This window comes from Kogia breviceps, chromosome 10 (assembly GCF_026419965.1).
Source record: "Kogia breviceps isolate mKogBre1 chromosome 10, mKogBre1 haplotype 1, whole genome shotgun sequence".
Lineage (NCBI taxonomy): Eukaryota > Metazoa > Chordata > Mammalia > Artiodactyla > Physeteridae > Kogia > Kogia breviceps.
Genome location: NC_081319.1, coordinates 46,753,838 through 46,780,874, shown reverse-complemented (window position 1 = coordinate 46,780,874; position 27,037 = coordinate 46,753,838). Strand labels below are relative to the sequence as shown.

The 27,037-nt window shown below is 41.9% G+C and overlaps 1 protein-coding gene across 6 annotated transcripts in view; it reads right to left on the bottom strand.

Annotated features, from left to right (window-relative positions):
* SNRK (SNF related kinase) overlaps positions 1-27,037 on the bottom strand; it is a 227,731-nt gene that overhangs the window by 47,135 nt on the left and 153,559 nt on the right. The window contains exons 1-2 of one of the 6 annotated variants that reach the window (XM_059077977.2): positions 13,080-13,200; positions 9,750-9,799 (exon numbers count right to left, since the gene is read on the bottom strand). The exons of 1 other annotated variant lie outside the window; for it this stretch is intronic. In XM_059077977.2, coding sequence (XP_058933960.1) covers positions 9,750-9,799; positions 13,080-13,169 — 140 coding nt within the window. In that variant the 5' untranslated portion in view covers positions 13,170-13,200. Of the gene's footprint in view, positions 1-9,749; positions 9,800-12,955; positions 13,003-13,079; positions 13,201-13,437; positions 13,494-27,037 lie in introns of those variants that run through there. 4 more of the 6 variants (XM_067005635.1, XM_059077979.2, XM_067005637.1 and 1 more) reach the window with 4 other exon arrangements.

Here is a 27,037-nt window from a genome sequence, read left to right as displayed (position 1 = left end):
CAGGCCTTTCCTCAACACTGAAATATCACACAAATAAAGTTCCAAACATTCAAACTACGCCAAGGCACTTTACACAATACATTACACAGGTGAGTTCGTCCAGGTAAGCATTAAACTCAAGCTCACAGGAGCTTGGGGGAAAGCAGGAAAGGTAAAAGAAAGAAGGAAAGGTGGATGTGAAACCAAGTTGATTGCTGGGAATGTGGGGATGAAAAGAGATGGAGACACCGCTACCACACAGACGAGGCCAGCAAAGCCATGGGCACAGGCCCACTTCTAGTGAGAGGTGAACCCTGGGATGCTTACCTGGTCCTTCAGCTCCAAGTGGGATACAGTAGCTCCTCCCATTACCCATGCCTGCTTCTCTCTTTCCAACAGCCAGTTTCACCCACAGTCTCTCTGGCCAAGCAGTGTGATGGTCCCGCATGGCTGAGGACTGGTTCTGAAGGCCAGTGACTGGATCTGAATCTCAGCTCACCAGCCACAAGTCACTGGACCTGAGCAAAACCTGATCTCTCTGTACCATCAGTTTCCTCATTAGAAAATGTCAAGTAGCAAGAGCACCTCATAGACTGTGGTAAGGATTAAATGAGTTAATAAAGGTAGTGATTAAAATAAAACCTGGCACAGAGTAAGCATTCAGTAAATACTAGCTACCACCACCATTATCATTGTTATACTGATGGTAATCTCCCCTACCCAAGCAGAAATTCTTTTAGTCTTCCACTCTACTCCAAGAGACTGAATTTACAGAGCTATCATCTCTCTTCTGTTTTCAGAAATCTTCTACTGCTTAGTTTCCTAAAATGTATTAATTTGGAAATGGGTGTTGAAAAAGAAACTAACCTCTAGTTGGGTATCAAAGTCTGATGATTTTTCAATAAAGCATCCCACAAAAATCTAAGTATTTGCTTTTCAAATGATACTAAGATGACATTCTATCAAGTCTATCCTTTTAAAAAGGACTAAATATTCCTTTGTATTTTTCCTATCAAAGTAACATATTCTAACAGAAAATATGGAAAATACAGAATAGGAAGTAGAAAGAATAAAGAGGCATCCACAGTCCTACCACAAAAGATCAGCACTATTAATATTTTGGTGGTTTTTCTGCAAATGTTTAGACACAGCTTCTTTATTTTGTTTTATAAAGGTGTGATCATTCTATATATAACTTTATATCTTGTATTCTGCTTTTTTCACTTGACCTATTATTTTCCTTTTAGTATTTTTGCTTCAATTATGAAAGAAATATGTATGCAGTATAAGAAAAAAATACAATCAGAACATATATATAGGCAAAAAGAGAGGGAAGTTTTTTTAAATTATGCAGTCTATCCTGTGATTATCTCTGTTAACATTTCAGACATAGCCTTCCAAATTATTTTCTATGTATAATACATGCCAGACACAAAGGTTTTAATAAAATGGGATCACACACACATAAACTGGAGAGGGGGGGAGCAGTGTAACCTTTTCCAAGTACTTCTCTCCACAAAACAAGTTCACTTTAGAAAGTTTGGGAAATGAAGAAAAGCACCACAGATTAAAAACAGACAAATAAAAAACACCTATAATTTCATCTAGGATGACCTCTCTTCAGGTTTGAGTGTATATTCTTTACACCTATGCTTCTTTACAAAGCTAAGATATTGTATATGAAGTCTTATGACTACTTTCTCCTCTACTATAGGATGAACATTTTGGCATGCACTATGTTCTTCTAAATCACTATTTTTAATGACTACATAGCTAAGAAGACATCTTTTAAACCAGCAAAAGCACTAAATTAGGCCATTCTAAAGCAGTCTTCTTATTCAGCATGTGCTCACACAGGCATATAGCTAGGCAGGACCTAAATGAAACAGGCCATCCAGGCGAGGGTGTTTATAACATGGAAATCCATGTTTGAGAAACAAGCACTAGTATGTGTTGCAAGAACACACCGATGTTCTCCCAGTTTACTAAAGAGACCAGAAGCAACTGAGGCGTGAGGGAGGGTGTGGCTGGAGAAGAGGAAGGAAGTGTGGGCGGCCCTACACACATTTTGCAAGCTGCTGAAAACAGTTGTAAAACCAGCCTCTGTTAAACCTACTGTCAAGTTGGAATTCACCCTGTTATTGTCAAAATTCACTTCTGGCTTTTCACTGATATCTTCACCACTGCAGTGTGGTCTGTATATCAAACAAAGGTCTCCAAACACACCTCTCCCTAGGACAGGTGAGGAAGAGCGCACTGAGCAAAGGTGGCTCCGCATGGATACTCATTATCAACCAATCCACGGCATGAGAAAGCCGGTCAAACAAAAAGGGCCATGTGCAAAAATCAGGCTACTTCTATAGCCTCTCTACATTTCGGGATATTACAAATTCCCAAATTCCCCCCCAAACCAGACCACGAATATTCAAAAACCTCCCAAACAAATTACATGCTTGAAAAAGAGTATCTGTGCCAATACTCTCCCTCCAATACATACAGCTAAAAGATGAGTTTTTATGAAGCCATGCTAAAACTGTATTTAAGCTTCTTACACATGGAAATTATCTGGTATCTTTTACAAACAGCAAAAAAAATGAACACTGTTACTCTTACTTAGGGGAAATATCAGACTAAACGTATGTTTAGAGAAAAGCCAACTTAAGTGAAGGAACTAACACACTCTCCATGAAAATTACTGCCCTGATCTAACTGCTAAAATTTCAAAGATACCTATAACAAAAATGGTATAGGCTGGAAAGAAGACAGTAGACTCAATCCTCCAGGAATATCAACAACCTCCAGATCAAGCAAAATAAACACAACCCCAGTGGCAGTGACCACTGCTGTTCCTTTCATCCAAAGTAAACAACATTCCACATTTCTAGAACAGCACTCCTCCTCCTGGGTGTTATCAATATAAGCTATAAATCAAAGATGAAGAAACCAGGGAATTCCCTGGTGGTCCAGTGGTTAGGACTCTGTGCTTCCACTGCAGGGGGCGTGGGTTCGATCCCTGGTCCGGGAACTAAGAACCCACATGCAGTGGGGCACAGCCAAAAAAGAAAAAGAAGAAACCACAAACAGGTCAACACATCCCAAGTTACCGAAGAATCCAGAGTTCTTCACTGGATTGGCTGAATTGTGGGTATCAGGTAGTATCAGTCGGTAGCCACTGAACGGAATCACGATGGAAACCAGAAGATTTCAGTCAACCATTTATAATGAAAAATGTCCCAACAGACAAAAATGTACCTCCAAATGTCTAATAAAGTATTTTTCAAGGGAAGGTAACTGCCTGAAGTATGTTCTGCAAGTTTTCTTCGAGGTAGTCAATTTTAATGGACTCAGGGCCACTGAGGTAACCAGGAATGCCAGGCTGAAAAGCCTGCTCCAGTCTCTCGAGGCAGTGACTGGGTTGCCAACACAGATCTGCTATCCCTTAAAGTGCTGGTTTAAGTAATCTTTATTTCCTCTAAGTAAACAAGCTATATTCCAGGACACATCAAGGAATTTTTGAATGAATTCAGGAGTCAGGCAATCCATTAACGGATGGAAAGCAGCAGTTAGTATTTGTAGAAAGGGGTTAACATCCAAGCCACAAATCCTGGAGCAGCAGCACAGATAATAAGTTCAAATTCCTAAACAGAACTGCCTCTCATTAAAGTGATGAAAAATGTTAATAAGAATGTCATCATTTCTACCTGATGGTAAAGTGAGATTTAAAAAATTAGTATGGTGACAGCCCTGGTATAAAGTGCCCACATAATAAATAATGATTTAAGCACAAGTTGGTGTGTAGAAATTACTCCAAAATAAATAAAGCCAACCCACAATTACTCCTTGGCCAGGAAAACAGAATATAAGTTGGAAGTTATGGAGAATTTAAAAACTTAATAATCTAAATCTGTCTTCCAAAGCTTTTATTAATACTGTCAAAACTCATTTTAACTCCCTATTGTCTTTTTATCCCCCCCCTCCCGCTAATATTGTGACAAAGATGGTCATGAAAAAGTGGTCAAAAAAGAATGCTGGAAAAGAAAAAAAAAAAATTGATCCATTAACAAAAATACTGGCACCTAACATTTCATTGACTTTGCCTTAAAAGGCAGAATCATTTGGGGATTCTCTCACACTATTGGGACTGCAAATTACCTTTCTGAAAAGCAATTTGGCAATACCTGTATCAAGAGCCTTAAAATAATTAATATCCTCGATTTAATAATCTTACTACTAGATTTATGTCTTAAAGAAATAAAGACACGAACAAATATTTACATTCAACAATGTTCAGTGATATACATATACGAGAAAAAAAAAATCAGGGACTTTCCTGGCTGTCCAGTGGTTAAGACTATGTGCCCCTAATGCAGGGGGTATGGGTTCGAATCCTGGTCAGGGAATTAAAACCCCACACGCCGCACAGTGTGACCAAAAAAAAAAAAAAGTATATCTAACTATCTCAGAAAAAAACAGAAAGGTCTACAATAAGGAAATGGTATACCTAACATTAACACTATGCTGCTATATTTTTAAGCTATTTAATCTCATGGGAAACTGTCACAATAAAATATTAAGCAAAAAAATTCACATACCAAATTTCATGGCATAGGATCCCAATTTCTTTAAAAGCATGTAATTTGTCTGCATATATACTAAAAATACCAAAATGTTAATTGGTAAAATTGTCGTTTTCTTTCTCTTTATGCTTTTCTGTTCTTTTCAAATTTTTCACAGATGTGTGCTACCTTTTAATCTAGGAAAGGCAGATGTTATGAAAATTTTGAATTTCTGTACATAATTATTCATTCAATTTACTTTTCCATTGAGATCTATAAAGTAAACCAATTTCCCTGAAAATATACATACATATTTATGTAATCTTAACAAACAAGACATATTCAATGAAATATTCTACCTCCCTTGAGGGACAAAGTATGCAATTTCTTCAGGCTGAGGAAGGAACAGGAACACTGAGTCTGTTTTTATTAGCAAACATTTGAGCCCTAATTGTGTAGAACACAACACAGTCCCTGTCCTTTAGAATCTTACAAATAAGTTATCTACATATAAAAAGACAATCAATTATACAAGTTAACCTCAGTGAGTTCCGTCAAAGGAAGAGCAGAGGATACCAAAGGCAGGATCCTCAAGGACGGGGCAACCCACAGATGAGGCCTTACCAACTTCCTCGGGAGCAGTGGAACACCATTCCTCACAGTGGGGGAAAGAGGTAGCAGAGAGTGCATACGGCTTCCGAAAGGAGAACGCCAATGTGCGTGAAGTTAGGCCATGGGGTAGAAGTGAGATATGTTTAATAGGGTTAGGAAGGCTGATCTTGAAAACTACCTAGTGGCTCACCATTTAGGGAACTGTGATGAACTCTTAGCTTCTCAAAATCAATGGAAAACTTGCTAGACTAAATAATTCACCACGTATCTTTGAATTATCCTTAAGGTTAATTCAAGTGCCATTAAAGAGTTAAAAATGCACAGAAGCAGCTTCACATCACAGAGTTGATATGAGGTCTCAAAAGAAGAGGAAAACTATAGGTTTTAACATGCGAGTGACATAACAATAAGGTCGTTAGAAAATTTAAACCAATTTAAAAACACTGTTCACTTTAAAGTTCCATAAACACCAATTTTTGTCTTGACTTACTAGATCTCTCTCATTATTACCCATACTACTTTCCTAAAAATCTATTACTAACCTAAATAGGTTTATATAGAAATGAGTCCTATAGCAAAACTACAGGTGACCTTTCTTTTCATTGTCTCATTTCAAGTTTTAAAAATGTCTTCTACTGCCACAACTGCCCACTGTTTTGTTTTAATGTAGGTTTCAAAAAGAGTAAACAATTCAACTACTGGGAATCTATGTATGCACTGGATTCTTAACATATGTCATATAATTTATTACTTACAACCTAGAATACAATGGAAGTATCATACCCATTTAACAGATGAGAAAAGCAGGGTCAAATAGGATAAGGACTTCCTATGCCCAAGTAAGAGCTGCCTAAATTGACTCCTGGGTCCTGCATTTTTTCCTGAAATAAAACAATGCCTCCCCCTTTGACGTAGGACTTTCTAATTCCCAGGGAAACAAGAGCACTAAAATAAATCTATTTTGACATTTCTGACATGCCATGTGAGTTACCTGACCCAGCCATCAACTAAAAAGAGGAAATTCCCTAATGTCACCAAAGTGCCAAAAACTCACCTAATAAACATTATTAATTAATAATTCCAGGGACTTCCCTGGTGGTCCAGTGGCAAAGACTCTACACTCCCAATGCAGGGGGCCCAGGTTCAATCCCTGGTCAGGGAACTAGATCCCACATGCTGCAACTAAAGATCCCGCATGCCGCAACTGAGACCCGGCGCAGCCAAATAAATAAATAAATATTTTAAAAGATTCACATAACTTGTAACAGAAAGTTTTGCAAAGTAAAACTTTTTTTAAGTTAAATAAATAATTCCGTTAAAAACCTTTTGAAATGCTTAGAAACTGCTCTATGAGAAAGGAAATTGCAGGCAAATAACCATTCAAAAGACAGGTAATTATTGGTCATCTAAAAATTGAATGGCACCTTGAAAATAACTTCACCTTTAGAGTTTGCATACAATTTTGTTATGGCAAGAGTCCTCCCCAGTGGCACAGAATAGCCAACACCAAGCAAGTAATTTAAGTACAATTTAGGAAGATTCTATTTCCTGCTTTAAAAAATTTGGGACTTCCCTGGTGGCGTGGTGGTTAAGAATCCACCTGCCAATGCAGGGCACATGGGTTCGAGCCCTGGTCCGGGAAGATCCCACGTGCCACGGAGCAACTAAGCCCATGCGCCACAACTACTGAGCCTGTGCTCTAGAGCCCTTGAGCCACAAAGACTGAGCCCACGTGCCACAACTACTGAAGCCTGTGTACCTAGAGCCCGTGCTCCTCAACAAGAGAAGCCACCGCAATGAGAAGCCCGCACACGGCAACGAAGAGTAGCCTCTGCTCGCTGCAACTAGAGAAAGCCCGCACACAGCAACGAAGACCCAAAGCAGCCAAAAATAAATAAATAAATTTATTATTTTTTTAAAATTATCCTTACCAAAGCTGCAATTTTAATGTATTTTTGCATATTACATTCTCTTCATTTGTTTCTGAAAAAGCATTTTTCTTCACAAGAGGATTAGCAAATGCTCACAGAATAGGAGAACAAAGGATAAAATCAAGCCTTGAAAATGCAGATTGAATATTCTCATTCTAAATGTCTTCTGTAGTACTCATAATGCTTTATTCCAATAAAGAGAGAACTGTTTAACCTGTAGAATATGAGGTAAAACAAAGCTAAACTCTAAAATTCAATCGCTCTACTTCTGTCCACTGCTTAAAAAAAGACTGTATGATATTTGGACTATTTTAAAGAGATCCATAAATATGGCACACTATAGCTTCATAATTTGTCTAACGAATATTTGTTAGTATAATGTCCGAAATCTAAAATGAACTTTACCTAGATAAGTTATACTGTAAGAGTGAAACTTACATTACCTAAAATATAATCTCTTTAATATAAAAAAAGCAACATGGCTAAATATTAAACCCAGTTAGATACATTATTCAAACATTTTCCCCTAGCTATGCAATATGAAGACAATATAATGACCTAAGAGGTGTGTCTGCACATAGAAGGGGAGGGAACATCAGAGAAAAGCTGGGAAAGCAACCTAAGAGTCACATTTCAAAGTACCACAGAGTCAACTTTTATTATCTTCACCATAGAGATGCACTTTAAAAATGATCAAAATTCATTTATTCAGCAAATATGAGGAGTAGCATCTTAGCACAAAAGAGTACCACAGGACATGGAGCCCAACAAATTACTCAACTTCTGCCAACAGGCATGTCTTTTTCTACGAAACAAAGATAATCACCACCTTGGACAGTTATTACGAAAGCAAAAGGCGATAATACATATTAGCAAGTTGTGAGTGGGATCAAAATCATCCCAAGACTTTTTTCCCCAACTTTTCACAAATGGCTTCCCTCTCAGGAGAGTCTGATATTTTAGAGGGGTTGTATACTTACTTCCTCATCTTAGTTTGATATCGGTACCCTCACCCTTTACTGGCCCAAGAAACTGCCCCTAAATGCCTGTACTGGATATAATAGGAAGGCCGCTGCCCCATATTATTTACACCTCTCAAAGGGACAAGGAGGCTGGAAGAGGTGTTCTTTCCCCTAAATCTGCCTTCAGGAGTTCACAAGGAGGCATCTCAGAGAAATTAATTTTTTTGTTTGAGCTAAGAAATGAAATTGGCCATGGTGGGAAAGAGGCCTTAGTGTGATTGGGACAGCAATACATGCAGAGCAGAGTGTAAGAGACAAGGTTAGACAGGTAGGTAAGGGCCAAATACCCAAAGGTCCTTGTATCCTATGCACATCAGTTGACATTCCTCACATCTGGCTAACCCTTAACCATGCTTCAGGGCCCAGCGTAAAGGTCACCTTCCTGACCACAGCCTCTCCCTCCCCTCCCATACTCCTGCACACCAGCCCCCCACACCTCCTCACAGCATCAGGCCCTTTTCCATTATGGCCCTTATCACAATTGTGGTTATATCATTATTTGTGTGATTATGTGATGAATAATCTGTGTCCCCCACTAGACTACATGATAAATTCAGCCCGCGTACGTCTGTTTTATTCAGCTCTCCATCCCAGGGCCCGCCAAGTATAGCATCTGCCCAAAATATACATGTATACTTTATTAAATGAACAAATGAAAGCTGGCACTAAGAAGCCAAGGAAGAATCCTGAGCAGGGGAATGCCAATCAGAGATGACAGTTAAACAAACCACTCTGGCAGCAAAGTGAAGATCAGACTGGAAGGGCAAGACTGGAGCTTGGACACAGGTAAGGAGACTAGTGAAAATGTCTCCAAAATAAATGATTAAAGACTTAAAAATGAGGGCAGCCTGTACCCGGGCAGTGATGGCGAGGATGTAATGGAGGAGACACGTTTAGCAAGTAGAATCCAGGAACTCAATGCACAGAGGGCAAAGCAAAGAGGGCAATCTAGAACGACTAGTGGAGAGTGGTAGCAGGTGCAGTCATTTACTCAGGGAATTCAGGACAGGAGCAAACATTTCTTGAGCATCTACTGCATGGCAGTGTAGAGTGGAAGATTTGCTTCTAGCTCTAGAATTCTATGAATGAAGAACAATTTCAATCCAACTCATCTGGATAAAATGGGTATGGTATCCACTAATGGGCAACAAATTAAAGTTCAGATTTTTAAAGTTTCTTCACCAGGACACTTCTTGGGTACACTGACTATGTGTGAAGCATTACACTGGTCTGGGGATATAGAAATCAAAGAAGGGGTCTCTGGCTCCAAGGAGCTGAACAGTCTTCTGGATTTGAGAAAGGTAACTGCATGTCAACAACTGAGAAACCAAGGCCCACTGAGGCTACGATTTGACCAGTTACATGTCCTGTAACCTACATTTCTAGAGCACTGATTTCATAATCAACATCACATTTCAGGCCAACATGTAGCTGAGGGGTTATGTGTTTAGATAGTCAGACAGACAACCCTCCCCCCAATCTTGCTGTGAGCCTGGAGACACTCCAGAACTCAAAACATCATGGTGCATGGGCAGCCAATGCCCTCCAACTCTGAAGTAACTGCTGTAGTCACATGGCAGCAGTCTGGGGAATAGGACACAACAAGGAAGGAGAGAGAGAAAGGCCTTCTTTGTCAGGCAAGAGCCTACCTGAGCAGTGGCCAAACACTGGAGGTGCCAAAGCAGAATCTCAGGAGGTTCTGGAAGTAACAGCAGAGAAATAAATGTTCAGGAAAGATAGAGCAGGAATCCTCTTTAGTCAGGTTCCTCCCCTACCGCCAGCAAGAAATGGTTTCTCACAGGATCTAAGGCCTCAACCCAAAGCAGATACACGGAAAAATAAGATAAGGAATTAATCTGCAGTGTGAATAATGCAGCTCCAGATCATCCAGAACAGACAACACATTTCCAGTGCTCACTTGTGAGGCTATTAAGTCCAAGAGGTTGTACACCGGCTCTTCCCAAACTAAAACAAAATAACAAAACATGTCCCCCTCCATCCCCAAAGGTACTGCCCCACTCCTCACCCTCCCTGAACCCTTGGAGCCCCTTCCCCTTTTCTCTGCCTGGGAACTCTACCCATCCTTCAAGACTGGTTCAACCATCACCTTTCTCTGTGAAGCATTCCCAAGTCAGACTGTTCCCTGCCCACGGGTCTTGCCTATGTGTCACCATAGCATTTGATCCTACTGTTATTGTTTACCTTGGTGTAAATATAATTTATAATAGCTTGGGACTTCCCTGGTGGTGTGGTGGTTAAGAATCCGCCTGCCAATGCAGGGGACACAGGTTCCAGCCCTGATCCAGGAAGATCCCACATGCCGCGGAGCAACTAAGCCCACACACCACAACCACTTAGTATGCGCTCTACAGCCCGCGAGCCACAACTACTGAAGCCCGCAGGCCTGGAGCCCGAGCTCCGCAACAAGAGAAGCCACTGCAGTGAGAAGCCCACACACTGCAACAGAGTCTCCAATCACTGCAACGAAGATCCAACGCAGCCATAAATAAATAAATAAATAAATAAAACAAAAAACAAAAAGTACAATAGCCTGTAAAGGCAAGAACTAGCTTTTATTCACTTTTCTACTGCTATCCTCTAACCCAGGGCCCCAAAAGTAGACAAAGGCTCCATGAATAAATGATCATAGGTTAGTTTACCTTCAAAACTGCTATAAACCACTCAACTTTTCCACCTAACTTGCTCTAAGAGCTGACCAGCACATACATGCACACTGGGAAGTATCCATATTCTAAATAATTAGTTTTCTTATAAAAGCATCTTAGCTAAAAATTCTACCTCTTGGTTGTTAGGCAATCAGCTGGCATGCAGTAAAATCAAGTCTTCAGGGTTCCTCACATCTATGTTTTTAATTCCTAAAATTCTGACCATGTGGAAAGTGTACTTGTACCCTTTTCTTCCTGGGCTGTGTAATGAGTTCTTAGGCTCAGACAAGCTGCTACAGGGGAGAAATCAAGCCTTATTTATACCAGTGCTTAGAACCTGGGCTGCACAATATCTCCAAAATAAAGTTTTTTTTCTATTTAGTTTCACTTTCTATATGAAACATCCATAGTAAAGTTAAGACCAATAGTATTTCCTGCGCCCAGTAAAAATATCTGAAAGCCCTTCACTTTTAATAAGGACATTTGAAAGCCTTCATTTTAGGATTATGGGATTACATTTGACCCATAAAAGCTCAATCTATACTTCTGTTCTAGAATAATAAAAATTACATAACTTCTGAGCCCTTTATGTTTTATACAAATGGATCTTACTGCAATAATACAGAAAAACTTACTAAAAATAGTAAAAAGATCAATACGGTGAGAGTAACTTTTCTGCACAAAAGAAAATAAAAACTGTGCAAATTTAAAAAACAGAAAGGTGTCAAAGTTCCCTACATGGAAAGCCTTAAAGATGGAGTATTAATAAAAGTTAACACAGTGCACCTGACTTTCAATTACTATACTGCTTCAATAAGTGACCTTGGGAATATCATTTCTCTCATTTCTAGTTCTGTAAAATGGGAATGTCATGTTTTCCTAATAGAGACAATTAGACAGTCAAAAGAATCAACATGATTTTTTTTTAAACTTGTCTAATTAGTATGCGTTAATCACCACTAGTACAGAACATTTCTCTCCGGGAATCCAATTCCAAGAGAAATATTTAAGCAGACGTTGAAGACAGATTTCCTTAAGGGAATGATTTTATAAATCTGGAGAGCCATATAACAAGATTATAAATTAACAAATTGATTACATAAGCTTGACAACCCCAGACGTTAAAGTACACCGATATACATTCTGATAAATTAGACTGATTTGGGACTAGCACCCCAACCCCATACAAGGAACCCAAACTGAGGCAACTAATGCTTGATAAGAATCAGGTGGAATCTGATCAGTATGCAGAACATTTGCAGTTCCATCACCTGCTAGCCATGCTTCACCTTTCACCATAAAACGTGAAACGCATTAAGTCAGCTTTACCACCTGCTCCTAAAACTGTGGAAATGTACTCAATTAAATGTTAGGGGAAAAAAGTAACTTGACAGTGTGAAAAATCTGATATCCTCAGACGTCTATAGGCTGAAGAACCCTACTGCTAAATCCCTCCTCTCCCCTCCAAATACTAGACTTGAACCTAATTCCCTATGAAGCTATTTAATTTTATCTGATGCAACTGTTGGAACAGCACAGCTCCAGGAACCCCCCCCCGCCCGCCCCCCAGTATAAAAGGCTGTCACTTTCCTGGATCCCAAGTCCAAGTAAAAGGCAGGAAGGTTTGTGTAAAATGGTCCAGAAAGAAATCAACAGGCGATGACTATGGAAAAGAACGGAGGTTTTCCAATCTGAAAAATTCTAGTTGTCCCTCGGGAACGGCACTGCTCCTCCTTCCTTACCCCGATGCCCTTTCTCTACAGACAACAATATCCCCATTCTATTTTACGGTTGCAGTTTTACCAAGGAACCCCCCTGCTATGCCAGATTTCCAGATTCTTTTGAAAAAGGAAAACACCTTTGGTGAAGAATACACACCGTACAAGAAAACCTGGGAGCGGAGCACCGCGGGCGCCGCACTCGGCCCGCTCCGGGGCGGGGCGCGGGGATGCGGGCGCCTCCCGAGGTGCCGCAATCCCGCCGCGGACGCAAGGGCAGGGCCTCCGGGCTCCCGCGGCCAGCAGCCGCAGTGCCGGCTCCCATCCGGGCCCCGCCGCCGCCCGCCGCCCGCCGCCAGGCCGCCAGGCCGCGCCACAGCCGCGCGGGGTCGGGGCCACAGCAGCCGGGTCCCCGCGTCCTCCCGGGCGCGCGACGCGGCCGGAGCGGGGAGCACGGAGCGCGCAACTTACTTTCCGCCTGCGGCGGGAGCCCGGCTACGGCTCCCGGCAACGGCAGAGGCGACTAGGCTGCGGAGGCCGGCCCCACCCCCGCCCACGGCCGCCGCGCCCGGCCGCGCTCCGCGCTCGCTCCTACCTCAGCCAGCAGGCGGGCGTCCGTCCGCAGCGGCCGCGGCGCCGACAACTCCCTCCCGGCCGCCGAATCCCCGCACCCAGCGCTAATCATAATACCGAACGGGCGGCCGGCCGCGGGGAGGGGGTGGGGACCGACTTGCGCCTGCGCGGGGCGCGCGTCACTGTGACGTGAGCGCCGGGGCGGGGCCACGGAGGAGGGAGGGACGGGGGCGGGGACGGGGCGGGGACGGGGCGGGGGCGCGGGAGGGAGGGGCGGGGCCGCGGGAGGGAGGGGCGGGGCCGCGGGAGGGAGGGGCGGGGCCGCGGGGGGGGAGGGGCGGGGCCGCGGGGAGGGAGGGGTGGGGCGGAGCGGGGCGCACCTGCGGGCTCCGGCGCGCGGGCTGCTGGAGGGCATCGGGGCATCATCCTGACCCCAGAGAGTCTGGGCTGCGGCTGGCGGTAGGAAGCGGGCGAGGTGCCCGAACAGAAGGGATGATTAAGGAGGAAGCACTAGAGACATGGGACAATGGCCCAGAAAAGTAGCGCGAGCCGTCGGGGGAAATCGGAGGGAAGGGATCGCGTCCTCACCAGACTCTAGGTCCTGGGACGCAGTGCCGAGGGTGCCAGGCGCTTTACCCTTTTAAAGTTTCCCCCCATCTCCCGCCCAGGTTTAAGCAAGGAAAGGGAAAAAATTAAATATACATTCATTTATACACATACATATTCTTTACAGTTTCTTCTCTTTGGGAACCCAATTTGAAGGAATTTTGTTGATTTTGTTGCCATTTTTTAAAAAGAGAAAAAGCCCAGCATCTGAATGCAGCACTGGCTTTAAAGGTCAGCGGGAGACCCTTGCCTGGCCAGGCTGGCTCCTCTGGAAAAGCGTGGAAAGGCGAAAGGTCGTGGGAAGTGTTAAAGCATGTGAAGTCAGGGATTCAGAACACTCCAGGCATTAACTGCACTGGATGTTTCAGCGGCATGGTCACCAGGTCGGTGGCTCCCGAAGGGAACTTAGCGCTCACCGGAGAGGAGGGTTTGGGAGGGTGGGAGACAGAGGCAGGGGCTCACGTCTCCCACCCTTGGAAGCTTGGCGCACAATGGAAATCAGCTCTCCGGGTTTTCTGGAAGGGAATGACAAGCCAGATGCCAGATTTCTCCAACCTGCTTTTTCCCTTAATGATTCTCCCTGCTCTCCACCCCCCCCCCCAAGGAAGAACCCCCTAGCAAAGAAGGGCACAATGTGGGGGGAGGCGGGAGCTGCTTAGATGCTCCAAGTTTGATTAAATTGACTGGACGGAGAAGAAAAATCTAGATGGCTTTAGCAAATGTCTCTGCTGACCTGCAAATGTCAGAAGCCTTTTCTTTTCAGACTGTCTCCTTGGCATCTACTTTGCGTGTCTGAAGATGACTGGGAAGCAAGAGTGGATTGCTGGGAGGTACAGACCCTCAGGGTAATAATAGAAGGTTAAAGGGGTACTCCCAGTTACCCTAAGGCTCTGGCATGGGGTGATGGATCATTGGCTGGGGAAAGCCTGGGGCTGTAGGCCTCAGGTGGGCCTCTGCCCCTCAGGGCTGAGTCAAGGCCCCAACTCTGGGATAACACTGGCTTAGAAAGTTCATAAAAGAATAATCTCACTTTGACACTGACATTCTAACTCTAGCAGTATGTTAAGCAAGAGCTTCTAACTTGGTTTGTGGAATTCATTCCTTTGTTACTGGCAAACGGGAAGGCCTTGCACTTTTCTCCTTAGGAGATATCACTATTCAGGGAACCCTGTAACCAAGTAAAGGGGAAAAAATACCATGCTAATGGTCTCCCAAGGGAATTCCAGTGATTGAGGACCTCCACACAAGGTCTGTAGCCCCTGAGATAGAACAGTAATCACAAAAACAATGGCCTTAGTAGATAAGCCCTTGGAAAATAGAGTATTTATATTGCTGTGTGTAACTCAGGTTTTGAATAAATTCTATAAGGGCAACAGGGCATAAGAATAGCAAAACAATAAATGAAAAGGAATAGAATAATACCTTGGTTTAAATCAAGTTGGCTCAAATTCTCTTCCAGAGAGAGGGCTGCAGTCCTGGCCACGTGGTAAATCATTTATTCATCCCCAGTGTTTCCTGGGAAGCTGGAGTGTTGCTGGCAAGAACGTGACCCATTTTCAGTCCCGCACCATCAATGTGGTAACATGATCTGATCATGCTTAGGCAACATTTAAAAATATTCAAGTACAAATTAATATATGATTGCTTAACTTTGAATTCAAGAAAATGTGTTTATTGTTAATGAAGAACCCCCTCCTTCATTCTGCCCTGGGGCTTTCTCCAAACCAGACTGCTTTTTTAATGTTAGGTCTTTTTATGGACCTGTAAGAAGCTTTAATTAGATATACAGCACTCTACACAAACGACAAGATGGAGCATGCAGGCTTGGACTACAGTCTCTGTGATTCAGATCTCAGAAATAACATAATGCCACCAATTTAGGGAAGAAGTTGTTTATTGGAAGGCAACCAGGGAGATGCTACAAATTAGATCAAGATGTGAAAAGCAAGCCGATTCATGAAAGAATTGCCATTTTCTTCTTGGGACTACCCACCCCCCAAAGCAGCACGTATAACAAGGTTATTTTCTCTAGATATTGTTAATTTTCATAATTTATAAAACATTTAAAATAAATATATTGAAAACAACAGAGATTGAGGACTCATGTACCTTTCAGTTTTGAGTTGTGACATTTAATGATTTCCTTTTACGTATTTAATTAGTCATTTTGTACATTGATACTTGAGCATATCTGAATCCTGGCTTCATCCAGTAGGACCAAAATAATACTTCATTGGAATGGACTCAAGGTTTCTCAAAGACTTTCCCTCACTACCCCCTTGGCATCAGTTAGCATCCCTAGTTCTTTTATCTCAGATGTCAGTTAAGGCCTGTGCATGAGCGTGTGTGTGTATGTGTGTAATATATTTTGATAGTTGCAACGAAGGATTGAAAATGCCAGCCCTTAACTCTGTTTGTTTGCAACCTGTGAACCGGGAAGCACGGCAGACATTGCCTGGCATTGACTGCCAGCCCCATCACCAAGAGTTATATGGCCTTGGGGGCAGATTGCTTAACCTTCCATCTGTTTCCTCCTCTGTAAAATGGGAATGATCGTGATGATAATGATATCTTTCTTATAAGATGGGTGTAAGGCCGTTGTTCTCCCAGTGTGCTCCCCGGAAACTAGCAGCAGCAGCTGGGAACTGGACTGAAATGCAAATTCTCGGGCTCCACTCCAGACCTACTAAATTAGAAACTCTGTTTTAAGAAGACTTCTAGGTGAATCTGATGCAGGTTAGAATTTGAGAATCACTGTTGATAGGATTAAAGTGGTTTATATAAAGTATTAAAACGGTGCCTGGCACATGATAAGCAGTATATTAATGGATATTTTTTAAATTCGTGCAATATGATGTTTCCAAGATATACAAAGTTTAATTCAGGCCACAAGAAGGATGCCCATATTCCTCCAACAGATAAATCCTGCTTAATCTTTTGTCCAAAGACGTTAACACTGCCTGCCAAGCCCTTCACAATCTGGCCCCTGCCTTCCTTTCCTGTTCTTCATCTCCAGGTGAACCACATCTCCAACCTTCTCAGTTCTTAGAAAGGGAATTGCTTTTTCATACCTCCGAGCCTTTGCCTATTCTGTTCCCTCTGCCTGGAAATGTCACCCACCCCTTTTCTCCACTTTCTACACTTGCAATCTCCTGAACCCTTCAAAACCTCACTTGAGTGTCCAGCCTCATCTGTGGCACCCCCAGCCCTGCTCAGTCGGAGCCAGGCATTCTCTGGACCCAAACCTCCCTGCACATCCTGCTTGTAATATTTATCATAGGGTTTTGTAACTGTTTACTGTTCCATTTTCTCCCTTTGGATCTTAAACTCCCGGAGGACAAGGATTTTACTTTATTTAAATTTCTATTCATGCAGCTTAGCACTGGGGTTGCAAGTAGGCAGTCCAAGGGCTTGCGCCATAAACTTGGGGTATTTTTTTTCTTAAAGGTCCTTTAAGAATTTGAATTAGTTGAGAACATTTTTGGGGGGGTGGGGGGCATGCCCTGCGGCTTGTGGGATCTGAGTTCCCGAACCAGGGATTGAACTCAGGCCCTCAGCAGTGAAAGCTCAGAGTCCTAAACCACTGGACGGCCAGAGAATTCCCAAGAACATTTTAAAATTGGAAGAGTTCATGGTTTTGTTTAATAGTTTTATTGAGGTATGATCTGCATGCTGTAAAGTTCACCGTTAATACGTGGTAATTCAATGACTTCTAGTAAATTTATAAAGTTACGCAACCATCACCCCAATCCACCCCAATATTTCCATCACTCCCCAAAAGTTTTCTCCTGTGCATTTGCAGTCAATCACAGTCCAATTTCCATCTCTTGGCAACCGATGATTTGTTTTCCATCTCTACAGATTTGCCTTTTCTAGAAAGTCACTTAAATGTAATCATACAATGTGTGGTCTTTTGTGTCTGGCTTCTTTCACTTAGCATAATGTTTATCCATGTTGTAGCATGTATAAGTAGTTCATCCCTTTTTACTGCTGAACAGAATTCATCAGATAGATACACTAGATTTTCTTTATCCATTTACCAGGTAACGAACATTTCACTTATTTCCAGATTTTTGCTATTATGGATAGTGTTGCTGTGAATATTTACATAAACTCTTAATGAGGACATGCTGTCAGTTTTCTAGGGTATTGCAGGATGGGATTGTTGGGTCATGTTGTAACTCTATGTTTAACATTATAAGGAACTGACAAATTGTTTTCTGAAGTGACTGTACCACATTTTACGCTCCCACCATCAATGTATGAGGGTTTTTATTTCTCCTCATCCTTGCCAACACTTGGTATTATTAGACTTTAAATTATCTCTATTCTAATAAATGTATGGTGGAATCTCACTGTAATTTTAATTTGCATTTCCCTAATGACTAGCAATGTTGATCATCTTTTAATGTTATATTTAGCCACACAAATATCTTCTTTGGCGAAAGGTCTATTCAAATCTTTTGCCCATTTTTAACTGGGTTGTTTGTCTTATTGAGTTATAAGAATTTTTGATATATGTCAGATACACGTCCTTATCTTATTTGCAAATAAGATACATAATTTGCAAATATTTTCCCCCAGGCTGAGGCTTGTCTTTTCATACTTTAAATGATATCTTTGGAAGTGCCAGAGTTTTGAGTTTCAATGAATTACAATTTAGCAAATTTTTCTTTTATGAATCATGTTTTTGGTATCATATGTAAGAAATTGTTGCCTAAGCCAAAGTCACAAAGATTTTTTTTCCTGTGGTTTGTTTTTTCAGGTTTTATAGTTTTCAATTTAACATTTAAGTCTGTAATTGATTTTGAGTTAATTTTTATACATGATGTAAATTTTTTAATTTATTTATCTTTTGCGTATGGATACCCAATTGTCCCAGAACCATTTGTTAAAAAGAATATCTTTTCGGGCTTCCCTGGTGGCGCAGTGGTTGAGAATCCGCCTGCAGTTGCAGGGGACACGGGTTAGTGCTCCGGTCCGGGAAGTTCCCACATGCCGTGCAGCGGCTGGGCCCGTGAGCCATGGCCGCTGAGCCTGCGCGTCCGGAGCCTGTGCTCCGCAACAGGAGAGGCCACAACAGTGAGAGGCCCGCGTACCAAAGAATATCTTTTCACAATTGAATTCCCTTGGCACCTTTGTTGAAAATCAATTTACCAAAAACATAAGGATTTTCTGGACTTTCTATTCATCTCCATTGATATATGTGTCTATCATTTCACCATTGTGACACAGTCTCAACAACTATTATTTTATAATAAGTTTTGAAAATGAGTAAAATATTCCTCCAACTATGTTGTTGGTTTTCAAAATTGTTTCGCTATTCTAGGTAATTTGCATTTCCATGTAAACCTTAGGATCAGAGTGTCAATTTCCAACCCCCCCAAAATTGATTTTGATTGGAATTGTATATATAAATCAGTTTGGGCAGAATTGTCATCTTAACAGTAGTGAGTCTTGCAATGCATGAAAATGGTATATATCCCCATTTATTGAGATCTTTTAAATTTTAGTGAGCAGTGTTTTATAATTTTTACCTCTTACACATCTTTTGTTACATTTATTTCTAAGTATTTTATTTTTAGTGCTATTGCAAATTACACTGTTTTCATTTCATTCTTAGAGTGTTCATTATCAGTAGAAATATTATTGGTTTTTGTATCCTCTGACATTCTCATTTATTAGTTCTAGTTGGTTTTTTAAGATTCACTAGTAGTTTGCAGATACAGGATCGAATAATTTACAAATAAAGACAGTTTTATTTCTTCATTCCCAAACTGGATACCTTTAATTTCTTTTTCTTGTCTTCTTGACTGGCTGGAACTTCCAGTGTGATATTAAATAGAAGTGTTGAGAGTGGACATCCTTGCTTTGTTCTCAAACTTATGGAAAACACCTTTAGTCTTATTGCTAGTAAGTACAATGTTTGCTGTAGGTTTTTTCTTAGATTCTTTTTTATCTGTCTGAAGAAATTCCCTTTTATTTGGAGTTTGTTGAGAGTTTTAGCATGAATGAGTGTTGAACTTTGGCAAATGCTTTTTCTGTATATATTAACATGACCAAGTATATTTTGGCCTTTATTATATTAATATGATGTATTGCATTAATTTTGAGATGCTAAATCAACCTGGCATTCCCAAGATAAATCCCACTGGGTCATTTTTATATGTTACTAGATTTGATTTTTGTGTTTATGCTCATGTGGTATATTGTCATATCTTTGGCCTCAATGAATGTGGAAGTGGATCTATTTCCAGAGCCTCTAGATAAGAGCCTAGTCCGGCTAACACCTTAATTTGAGCCTTTTGAGACACTAAGCAGAGAACCCAGTCGAGTCTGCCTGGACTTCTCACCTATAGAACTCTGAGTTCTAGGCTTCGAATTTTGTGCTACTTTGTTACATGGCAACAGAAAACTAATACACCAACTTCGTCCAGTTTTTTCCTCTGCCATAGCTAGAAGTCCTGCCTCATGGCAGAGTTAATTTTGAAAAAAATAAAATAAAATCAAGATTTCTGGTTTCAAAAAAAAAAAAAAGATTTCTGGTTTCTCTTGAAAAATGGGAAGACCTTGCAACTTGAGATTTGAATTTCTCACATGTCAAACCATCAGCAAGAGCTGGGTAGTGACTCTCCCCATCCTCCTTGTTAGCCAGTGTCTAGGTCCTCCAATTTATCTGCTCTCGTCCTTCACCCTAGACCTACATCTCCAGTTACAGGCCTGGCCCAGGGACATCTGAATCTGTAACACCCCTGATCAGCACATGCCCAACTTATAGTAAGTTTTCAGTAATTATTTGTTGAAGGAGTGAATCAAACCACAAAACAGGTGACATGTGGGGGAATTTTACATAAGAGCACATGAATGGACATTTGGGATGGCCAAGGCTGAGGACACCATACCCTCAGTGCACTTTGGAGGGGTCAAGGGCATGGCCCACAGAGCCTGTCCACCTGAAGGAGATTTCCTGGAAGTCCCATCAACTTTCACTTACATCTCACTGGCCAAAAGTGTGTCATGTTACCACCCCTAGTTCCAAAGTAGGCTAGGAAATGTGGTTTTCAGCTTGTCACATGTCACCTCAGCCTCAACAAGGATGTCAGGGCTCCGACAGGAGAAAAGAAGAGGATGGATATTGGGTTAGTGACCAGCAGTTTCAACACCTAGATCATAGGAAAGAACAAGACCAGCACCCCAGAAGCTTTCTTATGCCCCTTCCCTGTCGGCATTCCCCCCAAAGGTGTTTCCCCTTTTTCAACTTCATATAAATGGAATCATACAGGGAATTCCCTGGCGGTCCAGCAGTTAGGACTCCACGCTTTCACTGCCGAGGACACGGGTTCAATCCCTGGTTGGGAAACTAAGATCCCACAAGCTGCACGGTACAGCCAAAAAATATAAAATAAAATAAAACAAAATAAAAAATAAATGGAATCATACAGAGCGTGTTCTTTTGTGTCTGGCTTCTTTCACTTGCAGCGTAAACACTAAAACAACAACAACAAGAACAACAACCCAGTATCAAAGTAGCTCGAGTTTTCTATCAAATGACTTATTAACTAGCCTTGAGGAAACCAAGACTATCAGTGATGGAATTAATCCACCTCTCTTCCTTGAGTTAGTTATCATTAACTACCCATTTGCCCTTCAACCATGGACATTCAAGAGAAAATGGCCGGTGGGAATAATAACAAGTATTCTTTCTTATGAGAGAGATTCAAAATATTTAAAAATCAGAGCCACGTGACCACTAAATGTTTGGACACAGAATGGATGGCCCTAGTGTTGTCCAGAGAAGGATCTTCAGGCCCCCACTAGGCTGGGCCTTAGCCCTCAGTTGCTGGAATGTGAGAAGGCCTTGGGCAGGGCGGGTGGGTTCCTCAGGGAGGAGCTGGGATGACCAAGGCCTCAGGACTCCAAGGCTCCAGGCAGCAGCTATGTATCAGTCAGTGCAGAGTAAGCTCAGTGTTTCCATGTCAGCACAGAGTGCTGGCTGAAGGTTAACACTGGTCTTTGCCAAAACAGTGTGAAGGTTGGGCATCCTCTGGTGAAACTATGGCCACAAGGTATTCAGGCATCAGAGGGAATCACTATAGGTCAAAAGCAGTGTCTGTCTTCATGAGGGTGAGACTGGTCTGTCCCCTAACACACGCGAGGAGACAGGACACTTGGCAGTGCGGACCCTGGCCCTGGAGTGGGCATCTGATAACTGAACGGAGCCATGCTGAACCATCATGGATGTCAAAATGGCTGGCGCTTATTTCCGTAGGGCAGTCTTGCAAATAATGCTTTCCTCATTTCCAACTCACAATTCTTTTTAGCTGTCCCACCCCACTTCCAAATTTAGGAGTGTTACACTTCATATGAAAATAAAAAATAAAAGCGAATAGGGAAAGTTGGTTCAGGACTCAAGATCACTCTCCCAGAAATAGTAGCCCTAGATTCACTTCAACCCCCGCTCCCTTGCCTGCCTTGACTATAAAGACCAGCAAAATGAATTGCTCGCTTCCCAGCCTCCCATGCTTTTGCTTTTCTGATACAAAGGGACAGCTGCAGCTGGCTCTGGCCTTCTCCTTTCTTCCTGCCCCAACTGTGGGCGTGATGCCCGGAACAGGAGCTGCCATCTTGCAACCATGAAGGAGAGGCCAAGAGAATCACAGTGATGCTGGCTCTGGACCTCATGAGCTGCTGAACAAATGCTAACAGCTGCCTGCTCCAGACTTTTTGTGCTGTGCTGAAATTGAAAACTCTGTTTGTTCTTTATGCTTACTTATAGCAGAAAGCATTCCTAACTGATACAACTAGTATAAACCATTACTTGTCATGGATAGGCAAAAAAAAAGGACGGAGGGCCAGTGAGGATTTTCCAAGTTTAGTTACTACATCGGAAAGTAGTTGTGGACATTTATTCTCAAATGCAAGGAGGTATCAAATCCCACTAGGGTCAGGTCAAAACACATAAAGGTCAACTTGAAGGGACTTTCACTAGCCAAGGAGGGGACAATGTGAGCATCAAACAACACTGACTACAATGCATTAAAATGAGTTAAAAATAGATAAAGGGAAATAACCAAGCATTTATTCTGCCTTCCTTGTTTGAACTGTATTTCAAAGAAACCAAAGAAATGATCAGGAGTTCTTAATAGAAGAATTACGACTGATAAAGACAGAAAGAATAGTAGAATCAGAAAACCACCACTTGGGAACACCTGATGAAATAAAGAATCTAACCAATGATCATCAATAACTATTAGGTAAAAGGTTGACAGGGAACTTTGGATGGACCATGCTGATAACACCTGAGCCCACATTGATCAATTTTCACATCTCTAAAAATGGGACAATCAGCCTCATGATGTAATACATCAGATAGTACACAGCATCTCCTATGAAGTTTTCAAGCCAAGAAAAAAAAAAATCTAACCCAGTTTACAGGAAATAGAAGAACAAGTTAAATGACACCAGGAGGAAACTACCAGCCAAATCCAGAATGTAGGATATTCTACTGGATGAATGACTCATTTCTCCCCCTCCTCAGGGAATGACATAAAAACAACGGGGAAGGGGGAAAAACCATTACAGAATAGAAGAGACTTAAGAGTCCTTTCAATCGTATACTATGTGTAGTTCTTGTTTGGATCCTGATTTGAATGAAACAACTGAAAAAATATTGAGTTAATTAGGAAAATATAGTATGTTCTAGGTATTATATCACATGATAATGGCATTGTGGTTATGAATTTTGAAAAAGTTCTTTCCTGATAGAATACCTACTGAAATATTTATGGACTAAATGAAATGATGCCTGGAGTTTGCTTTAAAATATTCCAGCAGGGCTTCCCTGGTGGCGCAGTGGTTGGGAGTCCGCCTGCCGATGCAGGGGACGCGGGTTCGTGCCCCGGTCGGGGAGGATCCCACGTGCCGCGGAGCGGCTGGGCCCGTGAGCCATGGCCGCTGGGCCTGCGCGTCTGGAGCCTGTGCTCCGCAACGGGAGAGGCCACAGCAGTGAGAGGCCCGCGTACCACAAAAAATAAAAAATAAAAAAATAAAAAAAATATTCCAGCAAAAGCCAAACAAATATTGTGTGTGGTGAGGTGGGGAGGAGGTACAGAGGAAACAGAATCAGGTGAGCCACAAAGGGGTTCACTGTATTTTTTCCTCCACTTTTACCTATAACATTTTGTATAAACTGTTTTTTGAAATCACTACTTTAATGGGATTTTCCTGCATTCTAGATGCTAATAGCAACAAAAATGAGAAAGCAATTTTAAAAAAAGAAAATCTTGTCAAAGTCCCTGAATTCTGTTTCCTTCCTTCATGGTGTTATTTTCATAAAAGTGAAAACAAATGATACAATCACAAAACGAGAATATAAAGCAATGTCATGTGTCTGTACTTTAAAGCACAGTGTGTTTCAGGGGTACTTTAGAGATGCTAGTCCTACCCAACACCTGTGTTCTTGTCCACCTGTGGGCCTCCCCAGGATGGTTCCCACATGTTCTCGGATGTTCCCAAGAGAACTTTGCTTTTGTCATTGACATCTAATAACTCGTCTGTTCTCTTCCACCAGACTGTGAGCCATCCTCCTGCCCTCCAGCTCTCAGTCAAGGACCAAAAATCACTTCCTATTATTCTCTCTCTAATAGGCTAATATTAACATGTAGTAGGTGCTCAATAAATATTTGGGGAATACGTGAACAGAACCCAATCCTCTATGTTTTACACTTGTGGAGTCTGACACCCCAAGGGTTGAAGTTTCTAGGCTGAGACTGCAATGTTTCAGAATTAGAACCATTCCTGAGAACTTATACCTTCTGGTTCCAACCCAGGGCTACTTCTGAATCTCATTTCTGATTCCAGAAGTCTTCCTCTTTATGGGAGGAGCCTTCCTCTACCAGGGTCCAATGTACCATTTCCAGTGCTCCTCCAACCCAATTCTCATAATAAATTCATAGTGTTCTATGCCATGACACTTTTGTATCTTTCCAGAAGACATTACCCAAATTTGTTTTAGGCAGGAGAGATTATAAGTAATTATATAATACAGATAACAAGGTTTTGCTTCTAATAATGACAATATGTGAAACCCTTAGCGCTCATGTTTCCAGAACTATGAACTCTTCCTTTATTTCTCCTCCAGCTGAGTCAAGAAAAGGAAACCAGGAAATACCTTTAATGTTTCTTAAGTCTGGGCCCCAAAGTCATGGGCATACATTGTGGCATGCAGGGCAATCCACTCCTAACTGAAACTGACCTTGATTTTCTCTGAGCCTTGCTGACCTCTCCGAGCCAGGCTTTGGCCAGAGGTTCATACTCAAGTAGTCCATGCAGCCTACCTTCAGGAAAGACCTTTCTTTTTTCTGATACTCCCCAGAGTTACAAACCACAGTGATGGAAAGCCAACTAGACATTCATTTCCCAGGTTCATTGCTCATTCAATGTTCATCAGGTCTTAGCTTCAATGTCACAACCTCTGACCTCCCCATCCCCAAACCGGATTGGGTGGCCTTCTTTGTGTTTCCATAGCAAGTCACAGGTCCTGTGACATGGCTCTTCCAACACACTTTTATAGTTTTCTCTTACCTTCACTGTAGCTAACAAGCTCCGCCAAGGTAGAGACTGTCTTTCATCACTGTTTCTCCAGTGCCTTGCACATGGTAACTCCTCCAAAAACACTTGCTTTGTGAATATACAAGTAATCGAATGAATGGCTTTCAAGAGTCAAATGTCCAGTAATTGAGACTCTACATTTAAACCATCTTGCTTCTTAAGGCGTTCAAGAAACACCTTTTGTCCTCAGAGTTTGACTTAAAAGAATAATGCTGAAATGGGAGGAACCACCTAGTCCTCAGAAAATGCTTGAAAGATTGGATAGGAGAAGCGGGGTGAGTTTTGCAGGCACCCACCATGTCTCCCTATTTTCCTTCTCTCTCTTTCTCTCGAGCCACCACCTCTGGAATGACCAGCTGAGGTTTTACTTGTCCTCCTCCTCCTCTTCTAGTCCTCTGTTCTGCCCCCTCTGAATAGAGAAAAGTCGGGGGTGTGGATAAAAAGGGACAAAGACAGCTGGCAAGAGCTGAGTCCTCCTTTCTGACACTTACACACTCGCTTACGGCGCACAGGGACTTGACTCAGCCGGAAGATGACTAAACCCTGGGCCCCAGTCGGTACTCAGGGCTCCTCCCAACAGAGGCCCCCGTGCCTGGACCTGGTTAATTAGTAGATCTCAATCTGTAATAAGAAGGATGGGTGTGGGTTATTCATGATACTCCCCATGCTTCCTAAATAGTAAACTGAGCTATTCGAGGTAAATGGAGTATGTATGTGAACTGAGAGCCAAGAGAAGGGCCAGAAAGTACCCAGATGCAAACTGAAAGTGAAAACAGCCTTGTTTCTTTTACCATCAGTGAGCAATATCTAACTCTACATGCAAACAACCAAAAGGGCCTAATTCAGATTTCAGGGGCCAATCATGGTTGTAAACTAGGTAGAAAAAGTCACTAGCCTAATCCAACTGAGGTTTAATGAACATGGAACGTACTGTCCCCAAATGTCTATAAACTCAGGACTAAACAGTTTAAATAATTTACATGAAAAAAGGAATATTTCAAAGATTTAAATATTTATATTAAAAAAGGATTCACTCATTGTTAGTTCTGGGAGGAAAAAAACAGTTTCATCACTGTCATCCAATATTTGACGCCCACAATAACCTGCCCCAGCTGAAAGGCCATTTTAAAAAGGAGAAAGAGTAGAGACTCTTGGGCCTAAGACCATGTTCAGGGCTCAGAGCCAGCTACCCAATCATCCTAAACATTGCAAACACGAAAACTCTAAGCCATGTCTTGCCCTCAAGGAGGTTACTGATCCTTTGCAGCCAAGGTGTCATAGAATAAATGCCAATACACAGTGTAAACTGCAAGAGCATTGCTTTCATATCCACCAGTATTTCAATTCCATGAGGGCAAAAACCTCATGTATTTTGTTCACCACTGTAGCTCCAGCATCTTGTACTGGTACACAGCACACAGTAAGAGCTCAATAAATATTTGCCAAATAAATGAACCAATGGGGATACTTGTGTCACATGTATTTGGGGAAAGAAAACTGAGAAACAGAGAAGTGAACTGATTTACTTGAGTTGGTCCATATGACTCATTACAGTTAGTTGCTTATAAGACATAGCCAAACGTCTGTCCTGGTATTCCTCTAATATTTTCTGGAAGGTTGGAGAATATAGAAACATAATTAAATGACTTATACATGTAGAACTAAAAACTTGTGTCTAAAAAGCAGTATCTACTATTCACAAAATTATAAACATGGACTTCCCTGGTGGCGCAGTGGTTAGGAATCCTCCTGTCAATGCATGGG